Source organism: Venustampulla echinocandica, assembly GCF_003357145.1.
Source record: "Venustampulla echinocandica strain BP 5553 chromosome Unknown scaffold_12, whole genome shotgun sequence".
Classification (NCBI taxonomy): Eukaryota; Fungi; Ascomycota; class Leotiomycetes; order Helotiales; family Pleuroascaceae; genus Venustampulla; species Venustampulla echinocandica.
In genome coordinates, this window is record NW_022474217.1 from 194972 (window position 1) to 222767 (window position 27796).

Here is a 27796-nt window from a genome sequence, read left to right on the forward strand (position 1 = left end):
GGTTCTGCTAGGAATGAATATTTAGACGGGTGCCATGAAATTTATGAACGGTTTGCTGCTTTTGAAAGTATGTATCAAAGTGACATCGTATATGGCCACCTATAGTTGAGATCGCAAAGATGCTTCCCCTCACCGGTCATTAAATCTTCCCGAGGATCGTAGTATACCTAGGTGTAGAAAAGCCTTATAGGTGCCGATGAGCAGTATTAATATGCATTATATATTTGTAGTATTATTCATGCTTCTAATATCTTCGTCTATCTTCAAGCTCGTTCAATCACAAATCCTCATTAACCGCCTTTCTGACGCCTAGTCTCCTCTTGGACCTACACTATCTATCCATCGGTATTGTCCCCACTTGCGTTGCTTTTCATCATCTGCTAAAGGGATGAAGGGGGGTGCATGGTCGGCGGGTGTCGGATATCGTTCTTGTTTAGACCTGTACCCCTATGTGGCTAGACCATCGTTCATCTACACAACCAACAATCCTCTAATAGCGCCCCAACGCCAACCATGCTCAAGCGAAAAGCAAGCTGTTACATATATGCACTCGCAACAGACCTCATCCCTTAAAAGTATCATACTTACTCCTCATCCTCAACTTATGTCCATGGAAATAGAAAAACCACGGCATAGGCAGTAGCGCCAGGGCCACAAACGCAAACACACTGCCCGCCCAATGGATACCTAAGGCTTCATACATCTGCAGCGTGAACAGCGGGAATATGGCACCTAATGTGTAGCGCAGAATGCCATTTGCTGCCACTGCTGACGCCCCGTTTTTTGCTTGGTAGACGTCGACGAGGTAGGTTGTAACGGAGATGAATATTCCAAGGGAGCCGAGGCCGAAGGGGATACCTGCTAGGACGGGCACGATCCAGTGGATGGACTTTTGGGGGGTCCAGGCGAACCACTGATTTGGGAGGGAGGTTAGCTGTAAAACTTTGACAGGTAGAAAGGGGTGATAAGATAGAGTGTAGAGAAGGACATGGAGGTGGGTATACGTACGAATAGCCCAATCGGCAACGTTAACGAACCCAGCAAGGCTGTATAAAGTCGGTGTTCAGGCGCCGGTTTAGCCTTTGCACGAAAGGCGGCTTTCTTGTAGAGTGTTGCATCAAAAATACCGAAGGAGACAACGGCGAAGAGGAAACCAACCAGGACGCCGAGGAAGGTAAGGCCCACTTCCTTTTGGTTGAAACCATATACTACCTGGAAGACGTAGCTATAGGAGCCAAAGAAGCTAAACATCATGGCGAAGGCAAAGCCAGAATAGATGCTTAGGAAGGCTACTAGAGGCTTTCAGGAAAGGTAAGCTTGGTTGTAGCAAGGGAGAGATAATCGAGGGGAGACTTACTTCTAGGCACATCATATGTAAAGGCCTTGTGACTGCTACTTGTAGTTTCCCAAGCAGCAGACGGGTATCGCCAGTCTTCCGCGGGACCTTCACCCCTTGCGCCTTTTGACGTAGGTACAATATTCGCTGTTTCGAGGTTTCTTGCATGAAAACTGCCGCGCATAGTATGGGCGCCGCGACGATCATAACTACCCACATCGAGTATCGCCAGTTGTTGTTGTATTCGTCGATGATATATGCACCGGTTAGAGGGCCAAGCGCAGGCCCCAAAAAGGGAGCCAATATAAAGAATACAGCGGCTCGGCCATTGCTAGTTGGCGACCAGATATCTGCGATGGTACCTGTGTTCAAGTCAGATAATGCAGATGGTAAGCAAGTAGGGTGGATGTACCTGCACCGACAGCCAGCGATCCTGAGCCAAAGGTTGCAGCAAGAAAGCGGTTGACTATCAACTGTGTGATATTGTTTGATACGCCAGCAATTGCTGTAAATATCAGTAGCAGCGGTAATGTTGTCCAGTATATTATACGGCGGCCATAGAGTTCGGAGAGTGGAGCAGCAAAAACAGGTCCCACAACGAATCCAAAAGTATACAGGGACAAAGGCAGGATGGCAACCTCTCTTTCCACTTCAAATTTTGCCATTATGATGGGAATTGATGGAACATATGCAGAAGTGGCCAGCGTGCTGTTATAATATTAGCCATGTACCAGCTCCCAAAAAACAAATGGTACTTACACCACAAAACCGTAGAGGGCGGGAATCGCGGTGTGGAAGACCCGTTTCCAAATCGGCCAGTTGTGAGGATTTTTCACATCTGCTGGCGAGTCCCAATCAAGCTCCTCTATAGGTGTCCCCGAAGTTTCGCTGCTGCTGCTCGAGGGGCTAGGCAGCGCTCCGTTATTACTTTCCTTCGGCTCTGGCAACTCAACCGATTCCAGGCTTGCATCGCCTTCGTCGCTATCGTGAGATCGTACATCCAGTTTCTCCAAATCGGTATTAGTATGAGTATTGAGGCCCATAATGTCGAATGCTTTGAGCTAGAAATCTCACAGTCTGGTGATACAGCAGTACATGGTTTGTTCAGTGTAGTACATAGCGAAAGATATATACAAACCCCCAAAGGAACACATTAGAAAGCAAGAAAGTAAACATCACCCAAGGCACTACCAAGAGTTTTTTTCACTAATCTAATACCCGCGGCACCACACATCAAGTGCTTAACCTATAGGTGGACTTGAAGAAGGCGCCATACGTGCACATCGTTAAGCCGATATTCTATGTTGAGTAAACAACAAGCACACAGAAACACCGAAACAATGACCTCGGCAGTGGCTTTAATATGCAACAGAAAAAGACTTGACCATTGTAGCACGAGACCAGCGGCCAAGTGCAGTGGACTAGGGGTACTAATATCATGATCAGTGAACAAGTCAGGGCTTCCTCCTCTGCCGTTGGTTGGACGAGGTTATGAGCAAAGAGAAGTGGGCTCTGGAGGTTACGCACGAAAGACGATACGTACGAAACTCCAGCACTGAAGGAGACCGAAGGGGAGATGAGTAATCATATCTCAAGTCACGTGCTGAGGGTATATAACCAGGTTGAGCAGTTCGTAGTTATATGTCCCAAGGCATATATATAGATAATAATGGATGGCTCAATTGATTACAATAATGCTCTGCAATATGATGTATTATAACCTGAAATCGCTTCGAAAGTGCAGCTGTTAAGGTTCAGAGCACGTGAGATCCCAAGCACTGACAGGCCCAAAATGCTTGTGCCCGGTAGCTGGGCCGGGTGTCCCGCAGAAATGATACGAGAGTTTCACGACGACCTCAATGTTGTTTAATATATCATCCCACATAACAGAGACAAGCAATGATTATAAGGTATCCTCCGAGGACCCTGTCTCGCCCCGATGGCCTCTATACCATATGTCTATCATGTCTGCGCCAGACAGCCAAACCCAAAGCTCCCTCCCATTCATTGAGGAGAAGCTTCTCCCGCACCTCGAGCATTGGGGCAGCCGTCACCGGAAACACAAACACGCCACGATTACGGGATCAATATTTCTCTGCAAATGCGAATTCTCTGCTTGAAAAGGCACGGGCGGTATCTAGGAATGGAGCAACCGCCTCGACGATAGGGGAGACAAGCCCAATTGCACAGGGAAATGGGGCTACTCTAACCACTACTTCTCCGAACGAGATCCTCCCTCATCGAAGAAAGCAAGCTGCCCGTCGTGCAGCGGCAGCAGAAGCAGCAGCAGCATCCTCATCCTCGTCGCCAGACCTCGTCCTCCCACCCAATGCCTCGTCCACGCTCACCTCTCAAGCTTCCGCCCAGCCCACGAACTCCCTCCGGCGGCTCGTCCCAGTCCTCCTCGCCCTTTCCAAGCCCCGCCTCTCAGTGCTGGTCGTCCTCACGGCAATGGCATCCTACTCGCTCTACCCCGTGCCCGAACTACTCTCCCCGAGTTTAATGGACACGCCCTCCCTCTCACCCCTCACGCTACTCTTCCTCACAACCGGAACAGCCCTCTGCGCCGCGTCTGCAAACGCATTTAACATGCTATACGAGCCGAAATGGGATGCGATGATGACACGGACAAGAAATAGGCCTCTGGTGCGGAAATTGATATCTACACGGGGAGCTGCCATATTCGCTATCCTCAGCGGACTCGTAGGAACCACAGCCTTATACTACGGCGTCAACCCCACCGTGTCATTCCTGGGCGCCCTAAACATTCTTCTCTACGCAGGAGTATACACGCCTATGAAGCGTCTCAGCGCGCTGAATACGTGGGTGGGTGCCATCGTAGGCGGCATCCCACCGCTCATGGGCTGGGCGGCAGCAGCAGGACAATCGGCGACGGAAAATGGCGACTGGAAAGAATTACTTCTGGGAGAAAGAAGCATAGGAGGCTGGCTACTAGCGGGTTTTCTGGTGGCATGGCAATTCCCGCATTTCATGGCCCTCTCTTGGTCTATAAGGGAGGAGTATAAAAATGCGGGCTACAAAATGCTCTGCTGGATGAACCCAGCTCGCAACGGGCGCGTGGCATTACGCTACGCTATAGTATGCTTTCCCCTCTGTATAGGGCTTTGCTACGCTGGGGTTACTGAGTGGAGTTTCGCCGTCACGAGCACGCCTGTCAATGCGTGGTTGGTGCGGGAAGCTGTACGGTTTTGGAAGTTGGAGGGGCATAAGGGGAGCGCGAGGGGTTTGTTTTGGGCGTCCGTGTGGCATCTGCCTGTGGTAATGATTTTGGCGATGGTGGAGAAGAAGGGCATGTGGCAGAGGGTTTGGAGGGCTGTAGTTGGTTCCCCGGATCTCGACGACGATGAGGATTGGATTGACGAGGATGAGGAGGAGGCTGTGTTGTCTGCGAAGGACGTTAAACCGGAGGTTAGGGCTGCTGCTATCGCTGCGATTCCCCCGCGATAGAAAATATGCATTTGGGGAGCAATTTCTAGGTCGAGTCGATAAGGTAGCGGGGCGTTTTGAGGCAGGAGGGGGTTTACCGTTCTTTCACTGTACCAAAAGGTATGTACTGTACGAAGTAAGTTGTACTACGCAAAAACCTCTCTCATTGTGTTTGTCTGTCATATCTAGCCTAGGCTGAAGAGCCAAATAAATGCTGCTAATGCATGCATGCTATACTTATACAATGTATCAATCATAACGAGTCGTCATAATATGCCATGTCCGTCTCTCTCCTGCCCAAAAAGGAGTGTCTGGCTCATCAAAATCAAAGTATTAAGCGTGGGAAAGCATGCCAACTTTCCCTGTCAAATGTAGAGCCGGGATTGTAACGCCTGAAAAACGCCAACTCTTAGAACGCCCCCTCCGCCAAACCACCCTCAAGCCTCACGTATAAGCAGGAAGTAACGAAAGTGGTAGAGATTGAAACTTGCTACCGCCCATTGTTCGGCCGGTTGATAATCGCATCAATCCCCATATCCATACTGGGTAGTCTTTGTCCCCGTTGCTGGTGGGTCGTATATCCACCACCTCCTCGGCCATCGACCATGCTCCCTACCGCACTTCCCCCACTATGGCTATGATAATGGCCGTGGTGTCCTTGGTGCGTTGCGTATACGGACGAGGTGCTGCGGCCGCTGCTGCTGGCGCCGCCATCTGTTGCATCATACTCAGCTTCCAGATCCTCGATGCTGCCGATACCACTGTCATCGGCATGGTGGTCGCGCACATCGTACGCACCTACTCCTAGCATTCCGGCTGAGCCAACGCCACCTGCGCCAGAGTTGTCGAGGAGACGTTCGCGCCGGGCATGGGCGCGAGCTGCGGTCTGGAGGTTTTTGAGGCCTTGAGACATACACTGTTTTGAAAAATGGTTGTTAGTTACGTTGTCTTTAGGGGTTTGAATGGTAAGGGAATATGGGAAGTGAACGAACCTTTTGCTCTACCACATTCCACTTCTCGCCTGTCTGTGCCGCCAGACCAGACCATATCTCCCTCCTCATACCCATATATGTCTTGGCCATATTCTCAAGCTTGACACCGTCCCAATCGTCAGCTGAGCGGCGCTCCATTAGCCTCTCGTGGCGTTTTCGACACGCGTTCGGGGTCTTGTTGGGAAAGTAGGCTTGTTGGATGGGAGCCCAGTTCATGCCCTGGGCACGAGCTGCCATGAGGGTCTGGTCATCTGTGGGATTCCACGCGCCGCTCGAGGCGCGGATGGACGTCAATGGTGCCGGAGGCATTGGTGCGTATTGTTGCTGGGCGACCATGGGATGCTGGACTGGACCACCGGTGGAGTAGCTGGAGGTGTGTGGTGGAGAGTATGACTGCTGGGGCATACCCGTGGTGAGAGCTCCCGAGTAGTATTGATCGGGGATGCGCGAGGTATTAAGGGCTTCGTACTGAGCTGGTTGTGCGGCAGGGCTCAGGGTGTAGTAACCGGAGGTCCTGACGGAACGGTGGCGGTCGCCTTTAGGCATTGTGTACTGTTGTATTGGTGTGAGGGGGGTGGAAGGTAGATGAATGGGTAGAGAGGTCTCGTGGATTGACGGGGCTCGAGGAGATTATGTGATTAGACGCCTCGCCGGGAGGACTTCGTATCAAACGAATGAAGAGGCAAGGAGAGCGGACGGAATGATAGGAAGAGAAGAGAAGGAATTATGGATAAGGAAACAGGTGCATCGAGGGGTATCGGAAACGGAACGAAAGAAGCTGGATCTGAGAAGAGAAGGCCTGGAGTGAGGACTGGGTGGCCGGATCTTATATGGATATCTGCAGCTATACAGAATCCACTGGCCTGGGAATGACGATGGGGGCGGCAACGGGGAAAATGTTTATAGTCCCATTGACGCCGGGTGTCCTAAATCGAGACCAGAAGCAGCCATGAAACATGCCAAAGGGCCAGTGTTCAGAGCTGTGTAACTGAGAGCGCCCACCAGAGCTCACCCAAGGGAGCGGTTCACGGCCAGGGGTGAAAGAGCTTGAAACCCCCAACAACGCTGCAGTAGCCGCGCAGGTACCTCGAGAGGCTCGAAGCGTCTCCAACAGAGGACGGGGAGAGAGCTGGCGGAGCGCATATTGGCTGGAAGAAAGCAGTGGGCGGCTGTCTCATTTGCGGCCGCGAAGCTAGGAGGCCAGGAGGCTCAAAGGAGCATTTCAAACGCCAGGAAGGCGGCAGTTGAGGCGGGTGGAGGGGTTTCTGGGGGAGGAGCAAGGAGTGGAGAGGAACGGTAGGGGAAGTACGTAGTAAGCTATGGGGGGAATTGAGAGTTGGGAGAGAGTTGGAGAGCAGTTGGAGAGTTGGGCGGTTAGAAGACCGATAAGATAGGAGGGACGGCGTTTAGGGAGAAGAATCGAAGAGTTACCGAGAAGAGGCTGTGGTTCAAAAATAGGTCCCTCCGCGGGCTGCCATTGGCCGGGCGAGGTTGGGGGCGTTGTGCTCCAGTCGCTCAGCCTTACCAGGTGTTTATCTGTTTATCCGTTGTCGCCCGTACCTGGTACATGCTGCATGGTATTACGCACAGTGCCACACTTTGTACTCTCTACACCCTCCGTGCTGCCCACTCCACGACCTCCGTCTGCTCCCTACCAAAAGTGCGAGTAACCGCTGGTCGCCTGTTGAAACGTGAAACGCGCGGTTACGGGCTAATTTTGGCCTTCAGTGTTCATTCAGCATTTGGTAACATAGGGCAGGGGCCAAACCGAGGCTTGAGTTACAGTTGGCTGTGCGAAGAAACAAAACAACACAAACAGACAGACAGCAGAACCAACAACAAGAACAAAATAACCATAAACCGGTGCTGTTCCCATCCCCACTATTCATTACTCCCACCATGATATTGGCAGCTGCAAATTCCCAGTCTCGTTCTCCGAGGCATCAATTGAAACTACATGCACTGCACCTCCGGTCCTGGGCATTGCCCTTCTCCACTTCGCCAACATCTCCACGTGTTGGTTGAATGTTTTAGGGGACTCTGGCTGCAATCATTTCTTTGGCCAAGTCAAAGTCTTGGGTCGTGGGTCTTGCATCTGGACTCTTGACCAACTGAAGTATCTCTCTTTGCGCCTTGTTACTGCACACGAGTAAGGAAGTACCGAGGTACTTACTACTCGTACCTACGGAGTACTCCGTACGAAGTACTGTTGACTGTTTATTCCTACTCCAGCTCCAGATTCTCCATCCTCCACGTTTCTCCATACTCCATACTCCATACTCCACACTCCTCCTCCTCCTCCTCCGCACTCCAGCTGCCCCGATAAAACTAAATAACTTGCACAACGAAGAACCCGTTATTATTACACATTTAGATTTTCAACAATTCAATGTTTTTTCCCCCGAGACCAGCCAGACTTCCTTCTAGTCGGGTTTCGGGTCGATGATTCGGCGGGAATTCCGGCCAAACTGTCATGTTTTTGAGGCGCCACCACAGCCAAACGCCAATGCTGGCGCTTTTCAAGCCTTTGTGGTCTTTGTATACTTTACAGGCACTTTTATCTCAATCGTGGGATTCGTGGGAAAGGGTCAAAACGTACGAGCGCGGTCCGGACGAGCTCCACTGTCTTCAATTCAGCCTGAATTACCCGTCCCCATGGCACCCCAGCAGCCATCAGCCAGCTAAGAAAGGGAAAGCAACGGCGAGGACGAGGGAAGAATGTGGAGAGTCCGGGGTGACAATTACAATGCCAGCGCCATCCCGAGTTGCGGGTCTTACGGCACCTGCTATACAGCAGTTTACTCTGCTGCTTAGGGCCTAGGCATCTACACTACAGTACCGGAGGCCCGCCTGAGATGATCAGTCACCAGTGTTCTAACTCTAACATCTCGCGTGGGTCCCCGAATAATATGGAATGCTGATCTGATCGACGGACTATCCAAATGAGCCTGCGAGTGGGACCGAAACTCTACAATTTATCCAGCTGGGGCGAACGGGAATTCGCCTAGTTCACCACTCCAGACTGTCCGGACCCCTGGACCCCTTACCCTCCGTATATCCAGGAATCATACCTGTTGGTCGAGCTGTTGTCGCCTGTCGACCAGCGTAAAGTGAGTCTCTCTGGGTCTTCCCAACGGGTGGAATGATGCTGGTTCCCAGGCAACCTCCCATAGCCTTGGGTCATTTATCCATATCCACCCACCCTCCCCTTTATCCGGAGCTATGGAGCTGTGGAGTAGCATTGAGCTCTCGAGGGATTCCGGCTCTCTGTCACCGACAAGATAAATAACTATCATATCCTCGTCCATTAATTTTGCCGTTGATCGTTCTGTTGTTTCCGCCCAATCTCTCTTTGCAGTCTTTTGCTGCTGAATTTCACATCCTTTTTCTCTAGGGAACTTATAGCAGATACCTCCAAGATGGTTGCTACCAATGCAGCCCCGGGCATCTATGATGCGGCATTGCTGCGTCGCCAGGAAATGATGGGTGCCAGTGGCCCCAAGGCGCTCGTCAAGAACTTCAGAGTTTTCAGTATCGCCATGTTCGCGTGTATTGGTGGCCTTCTCTATGGTATGTTCAGCTGAAAAGATCTCTAGGAAGCTCCAAGGAACAAAACTCTTATGTATTTTTACAGGTTACAATCAGGGAGTTTTCTCTGGTGTCTTGACCATGCCCGCGTTCAAGTCACACATGGGCGCCTACGACACAGATCGGCCAGAGGACGCATCAAAAAAAGGATGGCTGACCTCGATTCTTGAACTTGGCGCTTGGTTGGGATGTCTTCTTTCCGGATTCATGGCTGAGGCCATCTCGAGAAAGTATAGTATCTTGGTCGCCACCGGTGTATTCATCATTGGTGTTGTGATCCAGGCCACCGCAATCGCTGACGGTGGTGGACACAATTCTATTCTTGCTGGTCGATTCATCACGTAAGTTTGAACATCTCCTCCCTTTACAAGAGCTGTACTAACAGATTGTCACAGTGGAATGGGCGTTGGATCGCTGTCCATGATTGTCCCCATGTACAACGCTGAAGTAGCGCCTCCCGAAGTTCGTGGCTCTCTCATCGCCTTGCAACAACTCGCTATCTGCTTCGGTATCATGATTTCCTTCTGGATCGACTATGGAACTCATTATATCGGCGGAGTCGGAGCAACTCAATCCGAGGCTGCTTGGCTCCTCCCGATCTGCCTCCAGCTCGTGCCTGCTGTTATCCTTTTCGGAGGCATTCTGTTTATGCCCTTCTCCCCGCGTTGGCTGATCCACCACGACCGCGAAGAAGAAGCCCGGAAAGTGCTCGCAAACCTCCGCGGCCTCCCGCAGGACCATGAGCTCGTCGAGCTCGAATATCTCGAGATCAAGGCACAATCCCTCTTCGAGAAGCGTACTATCTCGGAGTATTGGCCTCACCTCCGTGAGCTTACCGCATGGAATACCTTCAAGTTGCAGTTCGTCGCCATCGGCTCCCTCTTCCGCACCAAGGCCATGTTCAAGCGTGTTATTGTCGCAACCGTAACGATGTTCTTCCAGCAATGGACCGGTATCAACGCTGTGCTCTACTACGCCCCGACTATTTTCAAGGAACTCGGCATGAACGACAACTCCACATCGCTGCTAGCCACCGGCGTCGTCGGCATCGTCATGTTCCTCGCTACTATTCCTTCGGTGCTGTACATTGACAAGATCGGCCGCAAGCCGATCCTCATCATTGGTGCCATTGGAATGGCCATCTGCCATATGATCATCGCTGGTATCGTGGGCAGTTTCCGCTACTCCTGGCCTGAACACCGAGGTGCTGGATGGGCTGCCGTGGTCATGGTATGGATCTTCGTCATCAACTTCGGATACAGCTGGGGGCCTTGCGCGTGGATTATCGTGGCCGAGATCTGGCCGATATCCAACCGGCCATATGGAATTGCACTGGGAGCCAGTTCTAACTGGATGAATAACTTCATTGTCGGCCAGGTAAGCTTTGACGGTTCCTTTTTCCTTCGCTAACCCATTTATCCGTTTCTCCATTTGATCATCGCAATCCCTGCTGGTGGCTGGCTGCGGGCGCTCGTGTTGGCAGCTTGTGGCGTTATGCCACAGCCGTTACGCCAACCCAGCCAGCGGCGTTGCTTGAAGCCTTGAACACACATCACCTTTTACCTTTTTCCCTTTTACCTCCCCACAAACCTGCGCCGCAAAAACCCCACTTTCTGCACGTCGTCTAACAGCGCCCACAGGTCACGCCCGACATGATCGCCAGCATCTCCTACGGCACCTATCTCATCTTCGGCAGCTTGACATTCCTCGGCGCCGCCTTCATCTGGAAGTTCGTGCCCGAGACCAAGCGGCTCACCCTCGAAGAGATGGACGTTATCTTCGGCTCCGAAGGCACCGCACAAGCCGACTTCGAGCGCATGGAGGAGATCAACAAGGAGATCGGTCTTGATAGCCTGGCAAGGGGCGCGAATAGCAGCCCTGCAGCGGAGCCCCATACCATCGACGAGAAGAAGGATAATGAGATCTCGACGAAGGAGGAATAGAGAGAGTGCTCGCAATATATATCCTAACACGATTTTGGAAATTACCTTATGTCTGTGAGGAATTTATTGTTATGTGGGGCTTGGATATTATATATACCTACCTGACCTGCCTTACCTTGAAAGGTTTTCAAATGCGATATCGCTATATAATTTATTAAAGCAGAATACGAAATTTAAAAACTTTAAATATCGGATACCCTGGTGGTATAATAAGATGTGCGCGAATTTCCATTATGAATCGAAGTTATTTAATTAATGGCTCGGTTCTCTTTATTTGCTAACGCAATGCTTGAGACCAACGGGGGGAATGTTTGATAAAGGTCGGAGAGGAAATATAGATGGAGTAACAAATACTATGGAGGCGTTAAGATTTCTAGACTTTTAGTTGTCTCACCTTGAGATTCTGCGGGCGGGAGAGGGAAAATAGGTGAGGACTATATGATGCGGTCACGTGCATAACTCTTGGTGATTACCTCAAGGCGACAACTTGAATAACTTTGCAATGTTCCGCTCAAATTAAGTAAGCTTAGCTCATATCTCATTCCCTCATCATGTCCTTTCGCCGTTCCCAATTTCCCCAGCCATAAAATATAATATGCCTTGAATCAAGCCGCCCGCCCCATCCGTATACAGTCCATGAAGCATTACGCCAATTGCCATACCCGAAACCCCCTTTTCTCATGCTGAATTAATTCTCAAACTCCCATCTCTCAAACCTAGCAGGACTACATAGTCCTCTACCAAATTTAACCACCCACCCTAGCACAAATACATGAATAGCGACTAATAATGCCCTGCTCCTCCAATCGAGTTTACTACCGAGGGCTAGTTCCAAAGCAGCGAGCCCCATGAGAGGCCACCAAACACCTTCTTTTGGCATCACAGGCAAACATGGTTTCGTTATAGAGACGACTTTTGCGAGGAAGACGAAAAGTCGAAGAAGTAAGCGCCGGTTTAGAAATACCCAAGAGATAATGTAGTGGCGGTATACGGAGAGGCGGTGGCGGACGGTTGACATTGGTGTGGAAGGTGGGGCCATCAAGAGTGGTATTCTGACCTTTGCTTTCGTAGGACGGGAGGAAGGGTTGCGGCCACGGGAGTTTTCATGTTGGGATTCGTTGGCGAGTTGCGAGTTGGGAGATGGTGGAGGCGACGGCGATTCAACAGAGGCATCTTCGATGTAGGCCCCTGAGCGAACGCGCTTGACAGGTTCTGGGTTTATTAGCGATGTTTGGACGTAAACAAAGAGGAATAGCAAATACCATTAATAGGAGTGCCTGGTGGCATCGGAGAATCGATCGACTGGATAATCCGCCCACTAAGCCCTACATTACTCCCCTTTCGGCTCTGTGGCGGATTATCCAAGCCTTTTTCTTGTTGAAGTGCTTGCACGATTTCCTGTGCGCTAGGTCTATTTGCTGGATCGATCGCTAGCAGCCTCTTTAAAAAGTTATAGAGCTGATTTGGTAATTCTGGACGTTCCCTCCGCTCGTCCTGGAATCCAGACCAGGAGCTAATCTCGGCTCTGAGAAGATCTATATCTTCATTCTCTTCCTGTATACTATCTGCGCTTTTGTATGGGAGTCTTCCGAAGCACATGAAATATAATATCATGCCAAGACTGAAAATATCTGATTTCGTCGTGAAATTTCCGTAATGGCCAGATTTATCTTGCTTCAAGACTTCGGGGGCACAGTAGGATATTGTGCCCGTCGAGCCAGTAGATTTCCGAGCTACATTCTCAGGTTGCACTTCGCCGAAGTCACTGATCAAACAACGCAGATCAGTCCCATCTTGATGCAGCAGACAGTTACTCGGTTTGAGATCGCGGTGAATATAACTGGATGCATGGAGATGCGCAAGGCCAGATGTAATGTCCTTAAAGAACGAGTAAATCTCCTCGAAAGAAAGTTTCCGATGGGGATTTGCGACTTTCGGCCGTTCTGCTTGCCCCCGTGATATCCTTCGAATTTGTTCCTTCAGCTGCTCCTTCGGACTGGGCATACCTGGATTCTGACCGATAATGTAGTGCAACAGATCTCCAGAGTTGCAGTATTGCTGAAGGATGAAGGCACACGGAACGGACGGACCGAATCGATTAAGTTTGGCATCTTCCAGCCAGACGTGTCGATATGAGACAAGATTTGGATGCGATAGTCCCTGGAGAAGCTGCACCTCAATGAGGACTTCAAAAATTAGCCACGTACCAGCGGTTCTAGCTAAAGGGCGTACCTTTCTCCAGCCAAGCATGATCGTCTCCAACAGGCACTCTTTTACAAGCAAATTGCCCTTCATTGATTAGCACGATAGTCATATACATATGCTCCTAGAGCTATACCTAGAGACACGCGGTCGAGTTCATGCCTGACCAACAACACCACCCCCTTCCCGCCCCTCCCTAGCTCCTTTTCCTCGATAAAGAATCTCTTGAAATAATTCGGGCTAAAGGCGTCCTTTTTGATGTGGTGTGCAGCCTCCGGGTCCGGACTACTTGCCACAAACTCCGCGTCAGCATTCGACACCGAGCCATCCGGACCGGTCGTCAACGAAGTTGCCACAGGCTCCACGAGTCTCCGAATGGGACTTGAAGGTGGCTCGTGATTTTCTGCTCCGCCATTCACGTCATGCAGCATTCGAAAGTATTCCGGGCTGATGAAGGGCGATGAGTGGCGCGGGGACCGGTGGGGAGAAGTCTGGCGTTCGGGAGATGCGCTTCGAAATGGTCGATGGCAGGTAGGACAGTCGGAGAAGGAAGGGGAAGTGGTTGCACCACGGATGGCGAGTTCTTGGGTTTGCGGATCGCGGACAACGATGGCATCGTCATGGCGTCTGGTGAAGTCAGTATCTTTGGTCTATGATGGCATTGACGAAGAAGGGGCACGGGAGCTGCCGGGTAAAGCTATACTGAGCCATCCAGCTTGGGAGGACCAGCTTGTAGTCGTACGGGTTGGATACTCACAGTACAATCTCTCGACTATCCCTCGAAGAGTACGGAACGAGCGACATGTTTGCAGCAAACTGACGGTGCTCAATCGCACGGTGATAGCATTGTGGTAGACCAAGTGCTTCCACCGCCCCGGGTACTGACTCTGAGGATGTGTTGCTGATTGAATGGGTTGACAATGGCAATTGCAAACAGGCGGTGATGCAAGTTGCAACAAGTTCATCAATGGCCAAGTTCCCAATGATCCGGGACGGGCTAGAGAGCTTTCCCCACAGCGCCACAGATGGGTCCGGTTGGTCGTAGCCACATTACTGTGGCGCAGTAATATTATTCGACGACTTTTGGTGCAAAATTACACACTTCCGCCAGTATTCTAAGGCCCATCGGCCATTACCCAGATATGACTTCGCTCTCGAGCTCCTATCTTCCTTTAGAGGGGAATGCGACGCCACACCCACGGATTAGTACGGATACTACAATTAGCAACCGAAGTGATGAGCTGATAAATCGAAGGTCACGTGCCAGACGCGGCAGAAGAAGTTACCTTAGGTACTTTACTCGTCGCGTCCCAGGAGGTCACAACAGAGACTCTTGTACCACTTCGATTCTCGAGTTCACATCGTTGAATTCGACGAGTACGATCGAAGCAGTCGGCTTCGCAGCAGCAGCATAGTGCCCCTCTCATGCACATTTTACCACACTCATTTTACCTCTCAGAGTGACGAATGTGACCGATGTCACCGATCATTCGGTAGTCAAATTACCACAGCTCATTCTGCCACTATGTATCCCATTTACTCTCTTGGTGACACGATCAACAGCTTCTTCGAATCCCAGTCAACCGTGACGCGGCGACAATGCGATGATCTTGCTGCCTCTCTCGTTGGTGAACCTGTCAATACGGCGCCAATCCAGGGTGCATTTATCTATACTGTAATAGCAGGACTCGAACAATCTAAGATCGTTCAATTTCGAGCTCAACGCTCTGTCCTGGATATGGAAACCTTAAACCTAGCTCGAGCAATTTATGGACGATTTGTCGCGGCCTGTACTTATCACGGGAATATTGGCCAATCGTTACCACTTTCTGTATACGTGATCGAAAACCTTCCCGGAACTACCTACGTTCAAGCGCGGTGTATAAACGGTCACTCCGTTAAACCGTCATTAGAGGCCCAGTCACCACAGTTTAACATTGTAGTAGGTTTTGCGAGGTACATCGAGCTAGGTGCTACTTTCATGCTAGACTAATTTTCTATAAACATATTCTTCACAGCATCGTGGAAGCACAGGCAAACAACGCCCTTGGATGTCGTCAAAGCCATCTATCAAGATTGCCAGCAGAAATTAGACCTCCTTTCTCGAGCCCTACCCGTCCACTTTACGGAGAACCTGAGAAAAGTTTGCGGAGAACTTCCATTGTTCTTTACATCGACATGCCCTTTAGTCCTTAGTCATGACGAGATCTGCGAGATGAATATCTTTATAGATCCTAACAGCGGACATGTAACGGGGATAATCAACTGGGCTGAGGCTAGGATCCTTCCATTCGGCATTTCTCTATGGGGATTTGAGAAGATGCTTGGCTACATGGATTCTCATGGATGGCACTACTACGATAATCATCATAAACTGGAGAAGTTGTTCTAGCAAACAGTTGATGAGACTGTCGGAGGAGTTTCTGAGGCCCACATGCAGGCTATCCATGTTGCGAGGATGGCTGGCTTCTTCCTGCGGTACGGGTTCGTCCGGGAGGATGGAGTTAGAGAAATACCTGCAAAGGAACCAGATTCGGCTCTAGGATATCTCGACGCGTTCTGCGCAACCGGCGATAGAGCCGCCACATAGTCGGGCCAATCAGGGGAACTTTAGAAGTCTACTCGTAATGAATAGTATCTGTAACTTATTTAACTCCTCCTTTTATTTTGTTATATTCTTATATGAATCTATATCCGATATCGAGAACCACCTCCTCGTGTCTTCTCGCCACGCGGTCAACATCACACCAGCTAGCTATTTAACCCACCTTCAAGATCTCCACAGCCTTGAGAATACAGGCTATCGTTATTTCAACCTGTGCCCTCGCCGCCACCCGATCCTCTCCATTCCTGAGCGCTTCAGTTGGTCCTGGAAGGGTCTGAGCAGAGTAACCTGAAGTCCATTGACGTTAGCATTTGTGGGCTCGTCCTGCCACTCCATTCGGAGGCACATTCACATACCGTCATTAACATCTGGAGCATATCCAACGTTCTTATAAAAACTCCTCCCCGGCAAGCCCTCGGGATTAATAAATGCCCTCTGAAAATCGCGGAGCTTCTTATTAGCCAGGCTGACAGCTGTGTCATTACTCCTAAACCCCTCCTGATTTGTCCACGCAGTGAAATCAGTCGCGGCCTGCGTAAAGTTCTTTTGAGCGTTATGTAGCCCGCTGAAGTTGATGTCCCTTTGCAGCTTTTCGAGGTCGCTAAATGAGTTCACGAGGATTAGGAAATTGCGGAGCCACTGCTCAACACCTTTCTGCATCGCATCAAGGTCGAAGGGGATGAGAGCGTCGTCGGCGAGATGGTATGTGAGGAGGGTTAAGAACTGTCCGGCTGCAGTGTGGGAGACAAAGTCTTTGTCGCCGTATTTGGTCATCCAGTGGTACGAATCATAGTTGCTGTGGTAGTGGTAGACGGGGTCGCCTCTGCTACCTTGCATTGAGAAATCGAGCTTTATAGTATTATTAGCTTCACAGTCCTGAATTTACTACTCATAATCGCGTTCTAAAAGAAAGGGAAACCTTACTGCTCCAATTCCTAGCTGCAAAAAAGCCGTATAATCACTTCCGCTTCCAAGGTTCCCAAAGCCATGATCATCCAGCCGGAACCGGTATAGAGCGTACCAGGCATCGTAGAGCGTTTTGAAATCACCTTTGGGGTACTTCACTTTCGTCATAATATCTTGAGCCACGGTGCGAAGTTCGGGCGAAGATGCCGCCCCGGGCTTAGGACCGGCCACAGCGATGTCAACGTTGATATAGCTGATTGCTGTTTCCGAAAGCCAGGGGGCATATTCTTCGACCCATTCGGTAGAGCCTACGAGCCCGTATTCTTCTGCATCCCAGGAACATAACACGCTGTAGCATGGTTTAGCATCATACCTAGCGTTTAGGGACCAAAATTGCTTACATGTTCCTTCTAGGCTTCCAACCTGTTTTTAGAAGCTCGCCAAAGGCCTTGGATAGTTCAACTAAGACTGCGGTGCCAGAATTCGGATCCCCTGCTCCACCAATAATCCAGGCATCACGATGATTTCCAACGATTATTGTCTCATCTGCGTGTGTTCCATTGATTATTCCAATAGCATTCCACTAGTACTGTGTCAGCTTTTAATGTTCCAGATATTTCAAGGCCACTCAAAGGATGATAAAATTCGTCGCTATGTTAGGGAGGTAACGAAAGCGGCTATCCTTACAATGGGTGTGATGCTGCTTGACATGATATTGGATATTGATATAGTGGTATTTGGAGCCGGTCCCGTGCTATAGGTAGCATTTAGGGCACCGACCCATCCATCTCTGCTGACGTCCTTCCCGGAAACACCATAACCATCCAATGCTTGTAATAACAGGGTTGCATCGCGATAAGATATCGGAAGAGAAGGTATCTGAGGTAGGACTTCGTGCCCATCCGTGCGTTTGGCACCTGGTTTAGACGGGTATCCAGGAGTGGTTGGGTCTGGAAAACGTCAGCAAACTTTTGCAGGGCAATGAAAACTCCAATATCATAACTTACCACCAGTGTATTTGGTAAGGTCGAGAACCGACCCGCGCTGAAGAGACGATGGGTGTCTGGCTGGCCCATCTTCTTCAGTGAGCATGTGATCTTCAACTTCTTACTATATAGGTAGGCTCTTACCGGGATATGATGCACCGTCTTGAGTGCTATCAGTTATTGGGTCCGTAAACAGAATAGCACCAACCATGCCATTCGCCTGAGCATTCTTTACTTTGACACCTCGAAACGGACCGCCATACATGGCCAGTGCAATCTTGCCTTTAAGGTCGACTCCAAGTTGGAGCAAGCGTTTGAAATCATCCACATGGCCTTTTCTATCCATCAGAAGTTAGCCTCTGATAAACGTCTGGCTTTCTGCACTCACCCAACATATATATATTCAGCCGTAGCATTCCCTGTTGCCGAATATCCATGAAATGCAGGTATACTGTCCGGATACGTTGTTGTCTCATCTTCAGCCACAGGATCTTCAAACAGCTGGGCGTCGTACTTGCTGCCATCAGGGTAGTTCAACGAAACAGAGGCAGAAACAGGATAGTTCAAAAGAACTTCATATTCCGCGAGCGACGCAGGAATACCATAACCCGTAAACTTATCCGCGGTCCACTGAGCCATGGACTTGTTTCTCCCGGCTATATGATCGCCATGAGTATAGTAGGAAGACCATGTCTCAATTTCAATGGCGTCGAAGGCGTTGGATAGGATTGCTTCGTTTTCTGTTAGATTGGTAAGTGGCGTATCACGGATCTTGAGCATTGCCCCGCTCGAGACACCGCTGATTGGTTCTGGTATAAGATGTTGGCAAGCGGTGGCCAGAGGCACAACCAGCGACAGGCAAATCCCTGAATATCTTCTTGCCATCGTGAGAATCTGAGTCGCTTGTCCAAGAGGTAGAGTTTCGCAAACCGTCGAAGCAGCGCATTCAGATGGACAAGGGCAAGAAGGCAAAGCAGAGCACCCTTTTTCAATTCAGTGCCGATTCCAAACTCTTGGTTATAAGTTCCCTGAAGAGAGAATCTGGAATTGAATCGCAACGGCTCCTACGGAAAGTCCTCAATTTAAACGCGAGGTACAGAAGAATCTGACGGGGAAAGTCTCATGATCACAACGCTGTAAATGGCAATTAAAACGGCCCAGCACCGAAGCCCTGGATTTGAAATCCAGACAAACAATGACATATATATACTAAATAGGTATGCAGAGAGCGGGTAGCTACCTGGTACGGCGACATGGGCCCGCAAGTACCGTGCAAATAACCGGCTGATATACTCCGTGTAACCAATCTTCGAGCCACACTCGTAGCGATTGGTATCCGTCATCAGGGGGTAAATTGCATGATCGAGTCGGCAGCTTGTCGTGCAGCGTACGAAGTACGGAGCATGATATTAAGTTTTACAAATAAGGCATCTCGTTGTTGTAGTGGAGAGGGGTGTTATATTAGCCGCAACCAACTTCCTCGGTTGGGGGAAGATCTGCTTTGCTAATGTACTTCGTACGTGGATAGGAAAGCCCTACGTAAATTGAAGTAAGCGGGCATGTTCCCCAATCACAAGGGATATTCCAAATTGACTGGGAATGGAGACGAGCGGTCTTAGTCTCCATGACGTTATATAGCCAAATTGAGAAGGCGAGCCTAGGTCGTCTGTCTTTGAAAGACCCGACCAAGAGCTCCCTGGTCGTATTTTCAAGTGCTCACTCGCTTCGACTGTCGTGGACCTCATACAGCTTAACAATGCATTCGCTATCCAATCCAGCGCGTCAATCCCCACTCGACAAATGCGATGTCTTCTATTATGGTAATATAATACCTATCTCTTACAATTCCAGGATATCGTTATTCGAGAATGAGATTCCGTCGACGCCCCTGCCCCAAAACTCCAAGGGTATCCGTATCCATTGGCCATAATGAACCATTTCAAAGCTTAGTTTCGAGCTGTTCCTGTTGTGCTTCCATCTCTATACCCTTGGAACCTCTTTTGATAGCAGTATCACATTATTCAACAGCCCCTCCACCAAATTAGGGTACTCGTGGGGCTCACCAGCCGCTGCTCGCTGGCCCTGCTGCCGGATTGCTTCCGTTGCAATCTCAATTTCTAGTTCGTGCTCTTTCTCCGGGCGGATAACCCCCTGGTGAAGCTTGGTCAGACAAGGACGGAAAATAAAGGGTTGGCCAACTTACATTAACTGTAACAGTCTGAGTAGTGACTTGAGTTAGATCAATCTGATAAGGCCCTTGCTTATAGCTTAAGCGATCCTTATGACGATCCGGAATTTCGTCTCCAACCCCGCCCGCAATAATCTCATCAATATCGCCTTCAAATTTCATCTCAAAATTTACGCTGAGGCGACAATCGAGCGGGGACTCGGGAATATAGAGGTTGAGATCTGCGATTCGGGCTTTGATTATCGTGGCTAAGATCTGCTGCGTCTTTTGATCATGGGTGACTCGAACTTTGACTGTTTGACGCGGGTTGATCTGCTCTCGTACTGCAGCAGGCAGACTTGCGTGCAAGGCTGGTGGAAGAACATAAAATTTATCCGTCTCTCGTCGATGAAGATAATCGATTGGTACCCTTTTCTTCGAGCTCAAATTAGCCGGATGAGTTTCGGTGACTTTCGCATTCAGGAAATGGTTTAATTTCGAGTGTTGGGCCTGCGGATCGTTAGCTAAAACCAAAATAATAGGAACAGCGAAACATACCTCTGTCATGGAGCTTCTGAAACCAATGCGCGGACTATCAGCCACAACACATTCGCTCAAAACAGGTAACATATATCGTTGGTTGGTTTCCTTGTCGATCAATTGACCTAACTTGGCTTCAATTTCAATGTCGACGCCTCTACTGGAGAGCTCTCCCATATCGGGCCGTGAGACCACTGTTTGAAACAGAAAATCCGCGACAACCTTTACCATATGTTCGATCGGCTTCTCCCCAATGATGCTCCTTTCCCACGGCCCTAATAGAACAGAAGGATCCCGTTCATTATCCACCAAAGGTCCAGGGCGTGGGACGCCCGGTGGGAGTTGCGGGCTCCCGTTTGTCTCAAGTCTCGTAACCATAGGAGCTTGATTTAACGGTTGCTCTGGCAGCTTGCCATTAACTTTCACATTACGCCGACTCGTGACGCTATGAGCACCCTTGCTCCGGACACTCTGAGCCCAGATGGGCGGTTCTGCATAGCGGGTGCGCTTTTTGGGTGGCGCTTTAGGTGAATTAGCACCAGGTGCGGAAATAGAATGATTGCCGTTCATAGAAGGTTTGTCATCCATATGGGGTCCGGTGTGAGAGTCTTCAGCGGATACCTCACGATCTTCCATCTTTCTCTTTGTAGAACTGCCATGGCCGTTTTCAGGCTGTGGAGTGGTCATATCTGCCCTTGTTTGATTGGGAAGACGTGTCTTCGGGCTCACACTTAAGCTTTGCTCCCTCTCACTCTGTGATCCTCTTTGTTCACTTGCTGAGGTTCTTTGTGAATCGGAGGCGTTAGGAGTACTTGGGTGTCGTGGAATTGTGGCTTGTGCGGGAGGCGCAGGTGAAGTTTGCTGGAACTGAGAAAATGGTCCGGCAGAAAGACCTCGTTGTTGATATGGGCTAGTTGGTTGAGGGAACCCGCCTGAGGAGTGCCGTTGAGTTAGAGGAGGCCCAAGCGGAGTGCCAGGCTGTGATTGTTGACGTTGATGCTGTGGGATTTGGGCAGGTGGGAAATGGTTTGCAGAGACCGGACTATCCTGTGGATATTGGTTATGATATGGTTGCTGACTCTGCGCAGATGTAGGCGTAGGCGTCGATGCAGAGAGTGAAGATTGTGATCGTTGATGCTGGAGATATGGATGTGGTGCTCCTGGCATACCAATCGGAGGGGTCTGCGGAGTAGGAGAGACTTGGGGGTGCGAGTTGTGCTGCTGAAGGTGCTGTGGAGGGTTCGATTGGGGATAGCTGTCTCGGTGTTGTTGAAAAGACGGCGGATACTGCTGCTGCTGAGCCGGGCTCTGGGGAGTCTGAGTTTGCGGGAAGGGATACTGGCTCGTAGATGACGAGGGCGTGTGCTGGTACGGCGATTGAGCTGAGTAGGATCTCGCGGGAGAGCGTAAATCATTCTGAGGAGGAGCCTGTATGGGAGGAGGAGGAGGCGGTCGACCTTGGTAATTCCCTTGGTATGTGGAGGGAGAGGCATACGGGCCGCCCGTTTGTGCGGGATAGTCTTGCGAAGGGGGCTGCTTGCCGGACGACGGCTGGCGAGAATGATTGTAGTCTGGCTCGCGCTCTCGCTCTCGATCTCGAAAGGCTTGCTGCGGCGGCGCTTGGATTGGGGTCGCTGGTGCCGCTTGCTTGGTGATGGAGCTCGCGGCGGACTCGGTGTTGATGATTGATTTAAGGTCCATGTTTGCGGTCGGCCTGCCAGCGCCAGCTCCAGACACGCGCGCCTTGCCCCAGGCTACGACAGAAGCGATGGGGTCTCAGGAACGGGGCTCATCTGAGGGCAATTGCGATTATCGCGGCGACGACGCCAGGAGACTCGAGGCGCGACAGATAGTGGATCGTGAATCGTGGGTGTGCGCGTGCGTCGTCGATCGATATGGGTGCAAACGACTTTCCAACAACGGGTCTCGCGCCGTCTCTCTACAACAGTATACCACGCGACAGTAGAAGCAGTGACGGAGGGCGCAGACAGTCGCAAAGCTGCTCAGTATATGGCAATCGCTTCAGCAGTATATACACGAGGGCCCTATTTTGCGGTGGTGGTGGAAGGGGGGGCATTCAACGTGCGCGATGGTCTGGTTGTCAATGTCTTGAGTTATCCACGGGCAGTATATTTTGTGGTCGTCTCCTTAGCAGGGTTAACGACACATGCCACGGGCATGACTAGAGAACATAAGAACTACCTAGGGGACAACAGAGTTCAAAATGCATACATGATGGACAGTTAGTTGATCTACCTATGTACCAGCTCTAGTTTACAGTTTACAGTTTACAGTTTACAGGAGGACCAGCTAGAATGGTTTTGGGAGCGTAAAGTCCCAAGGGCTCACAAAAGGCTACAATGGGCCATGATTGGGCACAAACGTTATATTTCTGTGAACGGCCAAGAGGCAACCGTGAACCATAGCGCTCGGGGGGTTGCTGGTTAAACAGAGCCGCGTGGCTCTATCAGAGAAGATACTCCTACGAAGCAGAGACGCAGTTCCAAGTTCACTTCACGGTGTTTATCCAGATGTATTGACATTATTACCTATTATTATTCATGATTAATCAGCCAGAAGCCCTAGGGCCTAGGTACTGCCACACAACAGCTGCACGTGATCGTAATATTGTGTCCTAAGGCGCCAAGGCCACAATGCCCGGCGCCCGAGCTCCGGGCGTGGATGCGTTACGTGACAGCTCGTGCCTGGTCGCCCAGGAGCTTCTTCATGCTTCGTACAATCCACAACACAGAACAGAACACAAACATCCAACACTCAATACACTCTTTTCATCCTCTTTCCGCTCCAGCTCCTTTCTTAACCCATCTGCCATAGGCCACACTACCTACCTCTAGGAAGCCTCAAAGGGTTTTCATTTTCACCATGCCTGGCTTGACCTCAGCGTCTGGAGTGCTGGGTTTCCTGTCCGACGAGGAACCCGAGCTCAAGGTCTTCGCGCTGCAGACTCTGAACGACGATATTGACACACTATGGACTGAAGTTGCAGGCTCTGTTGGCCAGATGTAAGTTGCTCTCTGCTCCCCTTGCTTGCTCCCTCGTCGTGCCCCTGGTTCGCCGTCGTTGCGTTCATCTTCGCTGACGCGCCACTCCAGCGAGGCACTGTATGAAGATGAGACTTTCCCCGAGCGACAACTAGCATCTCTGGTGCTGGCGAAGGTCTACTACCATCTGCAGGAATACAATGAGAGTATGACCTTTGCTCTCGGTGCCGGTGACCTGTTCGAGCTCGACAACCATGGCGAATTCGAAGAAACCATTATTTCAAAGTGTGTCGACACCTACATCAGCTTATCCGCTGCTCGCCACCCAGGCCAACAGGAGAAGCCCCAAACTGCTTCCCTCCCAACTCTGGCGACCTCTTTTGCGAATGGAACGGCTGACGCCAATGCGACTGCGGCTCTCACCTCGCCCACAACCCCTTTCTCCCAGTCCACCCTCCCTTCCAAATCTCTCCTCTCTAGAGCCTCCATGAACGCCGTGTTAGAACCTCCCGCACATGAAGGAAAGGCAGGATCAGGCGCGGTTCCAGACCGGGCTACTCAGGCAGCTTTGGACAAGGTCACCGAGAGTCTGTTTGAGGGTTGTTTACGGGAAGGTAGATATAGGCAGGTGGTTGGAATCGCTATCGAGGCACGAAACTTGAAGGTGCTTCGTCGGGTGATCCAACGCGCGAGCGACGACGAAAAGAACTCAGGTGGGAAGTCTGCGGAGGGCGCGATAGGGCCGGCCGAAGAGTTGATGGAATACGTCCTAGATATCTGCATGGGCATTGTTCAAGAGCGAGGACTTCGGACAGAGATATTAAGGTTAATTCTGGATCTTCTCTCGGAGATTCCAACGCCTGATTATTTTGCCATTGCCAAATGCGTTGTTTACCTGAATCTCGACGAGGAGGCGACAATGATGCTAAGAAAGCTAGCGGTATGGAAACCCATCTCAGATCGTCCAAATCGTACTCACTAACAATATGCAGGTGACCAACGATCAGAAATCGACAGCGATCGCATACCAAATAGCTTTTGATTTGTACGACAATGGCACTCAGGAGTTTCTGGCCAAGGTTATTAAGTCGCTGCCTAAGAAGCCAGAAGCACCGTCTGAAGACAAAGCGGATCGTGAGTATATTGCAGCATGACTTGAAGGGATCCCTTAGGCTGACAAATATTTCTAGCTACTGAAACAGATCAATTGTTGGGAGGCGTAGACGAGGAGCTTGATGCCTTGAACTCCGAATTCTCGGATAAGCAGCTCGAAATCTTCGATCGGATACGCAAAATTCTTGATGGAAGTGAGACGATAAAGCTGAACCTCGAGTTCCTCTACCGAAACAACCACACTGATCTCAGCATACTCAACAAGGTCAAGGACAGTCTAGAGGGGCGGAACTCAATTTTCCATACGGCGGTCACGTTTTGCAATGCTTTCATGAACCAAGGCACCACCAATGATAAATTCTTCCGTGATAACCTTGAGTGGCTCGGGAAGGCTGTAAATTGGTCCAAGTTCTCAGCAACTGCGGCTCTTGGTGTCATACACCGTGGAAACCTGACGCAATGTCGCAAGCTTTTGGAGCCTTATTTACCAAGGAGGTCGGCACTTGGGGGCTCAATCTTTAGCCAAGGTGGCGCACTTTACGCTTACGGCTTGATCTACGCCAACCATGGAGCCGATGCGCTCGAATACCTGAAGGAGCAATTTAATGAGGCCCAGGAGGAGGTCATCCAGCATGGTGGTGCTCTAGGCCTTGGCATTGCTGGCATGGCGACCGGATCCGAGCAGATTTATGAGAGCCTCAAGAATGTGCTTTACACCGACTCTGCTCTCAATGGTGAAGCAGTTGGGCTCGCAATGGGTCTCATTATGCTGGGGACTGGTAATACGAAGGCTTTGGAGGACATGATAACCTACGCTCATGAGACACAACACGAAAAGATTGTTCGAGGTCTTGCTGTGGGTATGGCTTTGATCATGTACAGTCGACAGGAAGGGGCCGACGAGCTCATTGAGGGTCTACTGAACGATCCTGACCCAACTCTGCGATATGGGGGTATCATGACTGTTGCGTTGGCATACTGTGGCACTGGCAGCAACAAAGCTGTACGGAAGCTACTCCATGTTGCCGTTAGCGATGTTAATGATGACGTCCGCCGGATCGCTGTCATGAGCTTGGGATTCATCTTGTTCCGGAAGCCTGGTAGCGTGCCCCGCATGGTCGAGCTTTTGTCCGAGTCCTACAACCCACATGTGCGATACGGAGCAGCTATGGCTCTGGGTATATCTTGTGCAGGTACTGGTTTGGATGAGGCGATCGACTTGCTCGAGCCTATGGTCAAGGATCCCACGGACTTCGTACGACAGGGTGCCTTGATTTCACTTGCTATGATCATGGTGCAGCAGAACGAGACCATGAACCCCAAGGTTGCTGCTATCCGCAAGACCTTGAAGAAGATCGTAGGTGATCGCCACGAAGATGCGATGACCAAATTTGGATGTGCTTTGGCACTCGGCATCATCGACGCTGGAGGACGGAACTGCACCATCGGCTTGCAGACCCAGACTGGAAACCTCAACATGGCCGGTATTGTCGGGATGGCCGTTTTTATCCAATACTGGTACTGGTTCCCATTCACCCACTTCCTGTCATTGAGTTTCACCCCTACCTCCATGATCGGGCTCGATCATGACCTGGACATTCCAAGTTTCAAGTTCCACAGCGCTACACGCCCAAGTCTCTTCGAGTATCCTCCTGAACAGGAGGTAAAGACTGATGAGGCGCCAACTTTGATCGCCACAGCCGTGCTTTCAACCACCGCTCAAGCCAAGCGCCGAGCCCAAAAGAAGGAGCGCGCCCAACGCCGCGAAAGCATGGATATTGATCAAACACCGACAACCCCGAAGATAAATGCTCCGGTTGGGGACAAGATGGAAGTGGATGACGAATCCAAGGACAAGGAAGAAAAGCCGGAGGAGAAAAAGGAAGATGCCGACGGCGAGAAGGAAACGTCTCCAGCCGAAGCCGCAAAGAAGAAACTCGAGAAGGAAAAGGTTGGCTACGAGATCGAGAACATGTCTAGGGTCCTGCCGGCCCAGCTCAAGTTCATCAGCTTCCCTGCTGGTCGTTACAAGCCTGTCAAGAAACCCACAGGAGGCGTCATCCTGCTCGTCGACACCGAACCAGAGGAAGAAAAGGTCCTAATCGAAGAGAAGCTGAAGAAAGCTTCAACTGAGAAGGCCGCTGCGCCGACAACGCTGGAGGATATGCGCAATGAGTCATTCAATCTTCGTCGTCACGCTGATGCTCAAGGTGAAGCATCTGGAGCCGGCGCTGCTGCTGCCGCCGGTGTCCTGACTGCTGTCGACGAGGATGAGGAGGGTGCTGAGGAGGCCGAATGCCCACGGGAATTCGAATACTTCTCCGACAATGAGGAAGAGTCTTAATTAATCGAACATGTAATTTTAGATCCTCTTCGTGTGTTGCCGACCATACGGCTTTAAGCATAGACTAGCATCAGCGAAGACATGCATGCACTGTATAACAAGTAGTAGCAGAATTGAACATTTACATGCGATACTATCTCTCTATTATATTCTACTGTGAAAGTGAGACACATAGGAGTAGGCGGCCATGAAAGTTTTTGAACGGTTCAGGGCCTGCTTGGGAAACAGCCCCTTTAACGCCTCATGCGGCTTCATTGGTCTATTATTTGAGAATGTTATACTTCGTACTACCTACCTAAATAGATAGTTGGGAGGTGGTTGGCGCTAACCGTCAGTTGTTACTGGTTAGGTAGACAGACGCCGTCTCCAGAAATTAACAAATTGCTTTCTTCATCGGGAGAGGGAAATTGAGCGACCAAGGGCGCTGTATTTTCTGTTTGCATAACTCCCCATCTAATACAACCCTGACCATGGCACTAATCCTGCAGTCACGAGCCAACTGAGCTGAAGTGCTTTCAAAGGGTGGCATGTGTTATGTTCCTTTAACCTGGCCTGGATGTTGGCTTTCTTTGTTCTTGACATTTCCGCATCGATAATTCCAGGAATGTATCTATGTAGTTACTCA

At 50.4% G+C, this 27796-nt stretch overlaps 9 protein-coding genes across 9 annotated transcripts; 4 read left to right on the forward strand and 5 right to left on the reverse strand.

The window, feature by feature from the left end:
* Window positions 1–562: 562 nt before the first annotated feature.
* Window positions 563–2379, reverse strand: BP5553_09836 (MFS general substrate transporter; the record flags this gene model as incomplete). The annotated part of the gene is made up of 5 exons (XM_032018459.1): window positions 563–913; window positions 1009–1299; window positions 1358–1698; window positions 1749–2044; window positions 2096–2379. The coding sequence occupies 5 exons, from the start codon at window positions 2377–2379 to the stop codon at window positions 563–565; spliced, it is 1563 nt and encodes a 520-aa protein (XP_031865296.1).
* Window positions 2380–3235: 856 nt separating this feature from the next.
* Window positions 3236–4804, forward strand: BP5553_09837 (uncharacterized protein; the record flags this gene model as incomplete). Its single annotated transcript, XM_032018460.1, has 1 exon — window positions 3236–4804. The coding sequence occupies one exon, from the start codon at window positions 3236–3238 to the stop codon at window positions 4802–4804; it is 1569 nt and encodes a 522-aa protein (XP_031865297.1).
* A 469-nt stretch (window positions 4805–5273) lies between these two features.
* Window positions 5274–6321, reverse strand: BP5553_09838 (uncharacterized protein; the record flags this gene model as incomplete). The annotated part of the gene is made up of 2 exons (XM_032018461.1): window positions 5274–5699; window positions 5776–6321. The coding sequence occupies 2 exons, from the start codon at window positions 6319–6321 to the stop codon at window positions 5274–5276; spliced, it is 972 nt and encodes a 323-aa protein (XP_031865298.1).
* Window positions 6322–9194: 2873 nt separating this feature from the next.
* On the forward strand, window positions 9195–11306 carry BP5553_09839 (putative Quinate permease; the record flags this gene model as incomplete). Its single annotated transcript, XM_032018462.1, has 4 exons — window positions 9195–9345; window positions 9410–9704; window positions 9759–10740; window positions 11004–11306. 4 exons carry the CDS (start codon window positions 9195–9197, stop codon window positions 11304–11306), a joined length of 1731 nt encoding a protein of 576 aa, XP_031865299.1.
* A 688-nt stretch (window positions 11307–11994) lies between these two features.
* On the reverse strand, window positions 11995–14312 carry BP5553_09840 (putative interferon-induced; the record flags this gene model as incomplete). Its single annotated transcript, XM_032018463.1, has 5 exons — window positions 11995–12518; window positions 12569–13492; window positions 13539–13595; window positions 13645–14135; window positions 14266–14312. 5 exons carry the CDS (start codon window positions 14310–14312, stop codon window positions 11995–11997), a joined length of 2043 nt encoding a protein of 680 aa, XP_031865300.1.
* Window positions 14313–15033: 721 nt separating this feature from the next.
* On the forward strand, window positions 15034–15501 carry BP5553_09841 (uncharacterized protein; the record flags this gene model as incomplete). Its single annotated transcript, XM_032018464.1, has 1 exon — window positions 15034–15501. One exon carries the CDS (start codon window positions 15034–15036, stop codon window positions 15499–15501), a length of 468 nt encoding a protein of 155 aa, XP_031865301.1.
* Window positions 15502–16267: 766 nt separating this feature from the next.
* BP5553_09842 (Glutamate carboxypeptidase II) lies at window positions 16268–18890 on the reverse strand (the record flags this gene model as incomplete). The annotated part of the gene is made up of 8 exons (XM_032018465.1): window positions 16268–16401; window positions 16470–16962; window positions 17038–17368; window positions 17421–17602; window positions 17707–17969; window positions 18027–18095; window positions 18150–18343; window positions 18394–18890. 8 exons carry the CDS (start codon window positions 18888–18890, stop codon window positions 16268–16270), a joined length of 2163 nt encoding a protein of 720 aa, XP_031865302.1.
* A 1054-nt stretch (window positions 18891–19944) lies between these two features.
* BP5553_09843 (CYTH-like phosphatase) lies at window positions 19945–22413 on the reverse strand (the record flags this gene model as incomplete). The annotated part of the gene is made up of 4 exons (XM_032018466.1): window positions 19945–20002; window positions 20056–20156; window positions 20209–20682; window positions 20731–22413. 4 exons carry the CDS (start codon window positions 22411–22413, stop codon window positions 19945–19947), a joined length of 2316 nt encoding a protein of 771 aa, XP_031865303.1.
* A 1182-nt stretch (window positions 22414–23595) lies between these two features.
* Window positions 23596–27171, forward strand: BP5553_09844 (Uncharacterized protein; the record flags this gene model as incomplete). The annotated part of the gene is made up of 4 exons (XM_032018467.1): window positions 23596–23735; window positions 23826–24654; window positions 24707–24848; window positions 24905–27171. The coding sequence occupies 4 exons, from the start codon at window positions 23596–23598 to the stop codon at window positions 27169–27171; spliced, it is 3378 nt and encodes a 1125-aa protein (XP_031865304.1).
* Window positions 27172–27796: the final 625 nt, after the last annotated feature.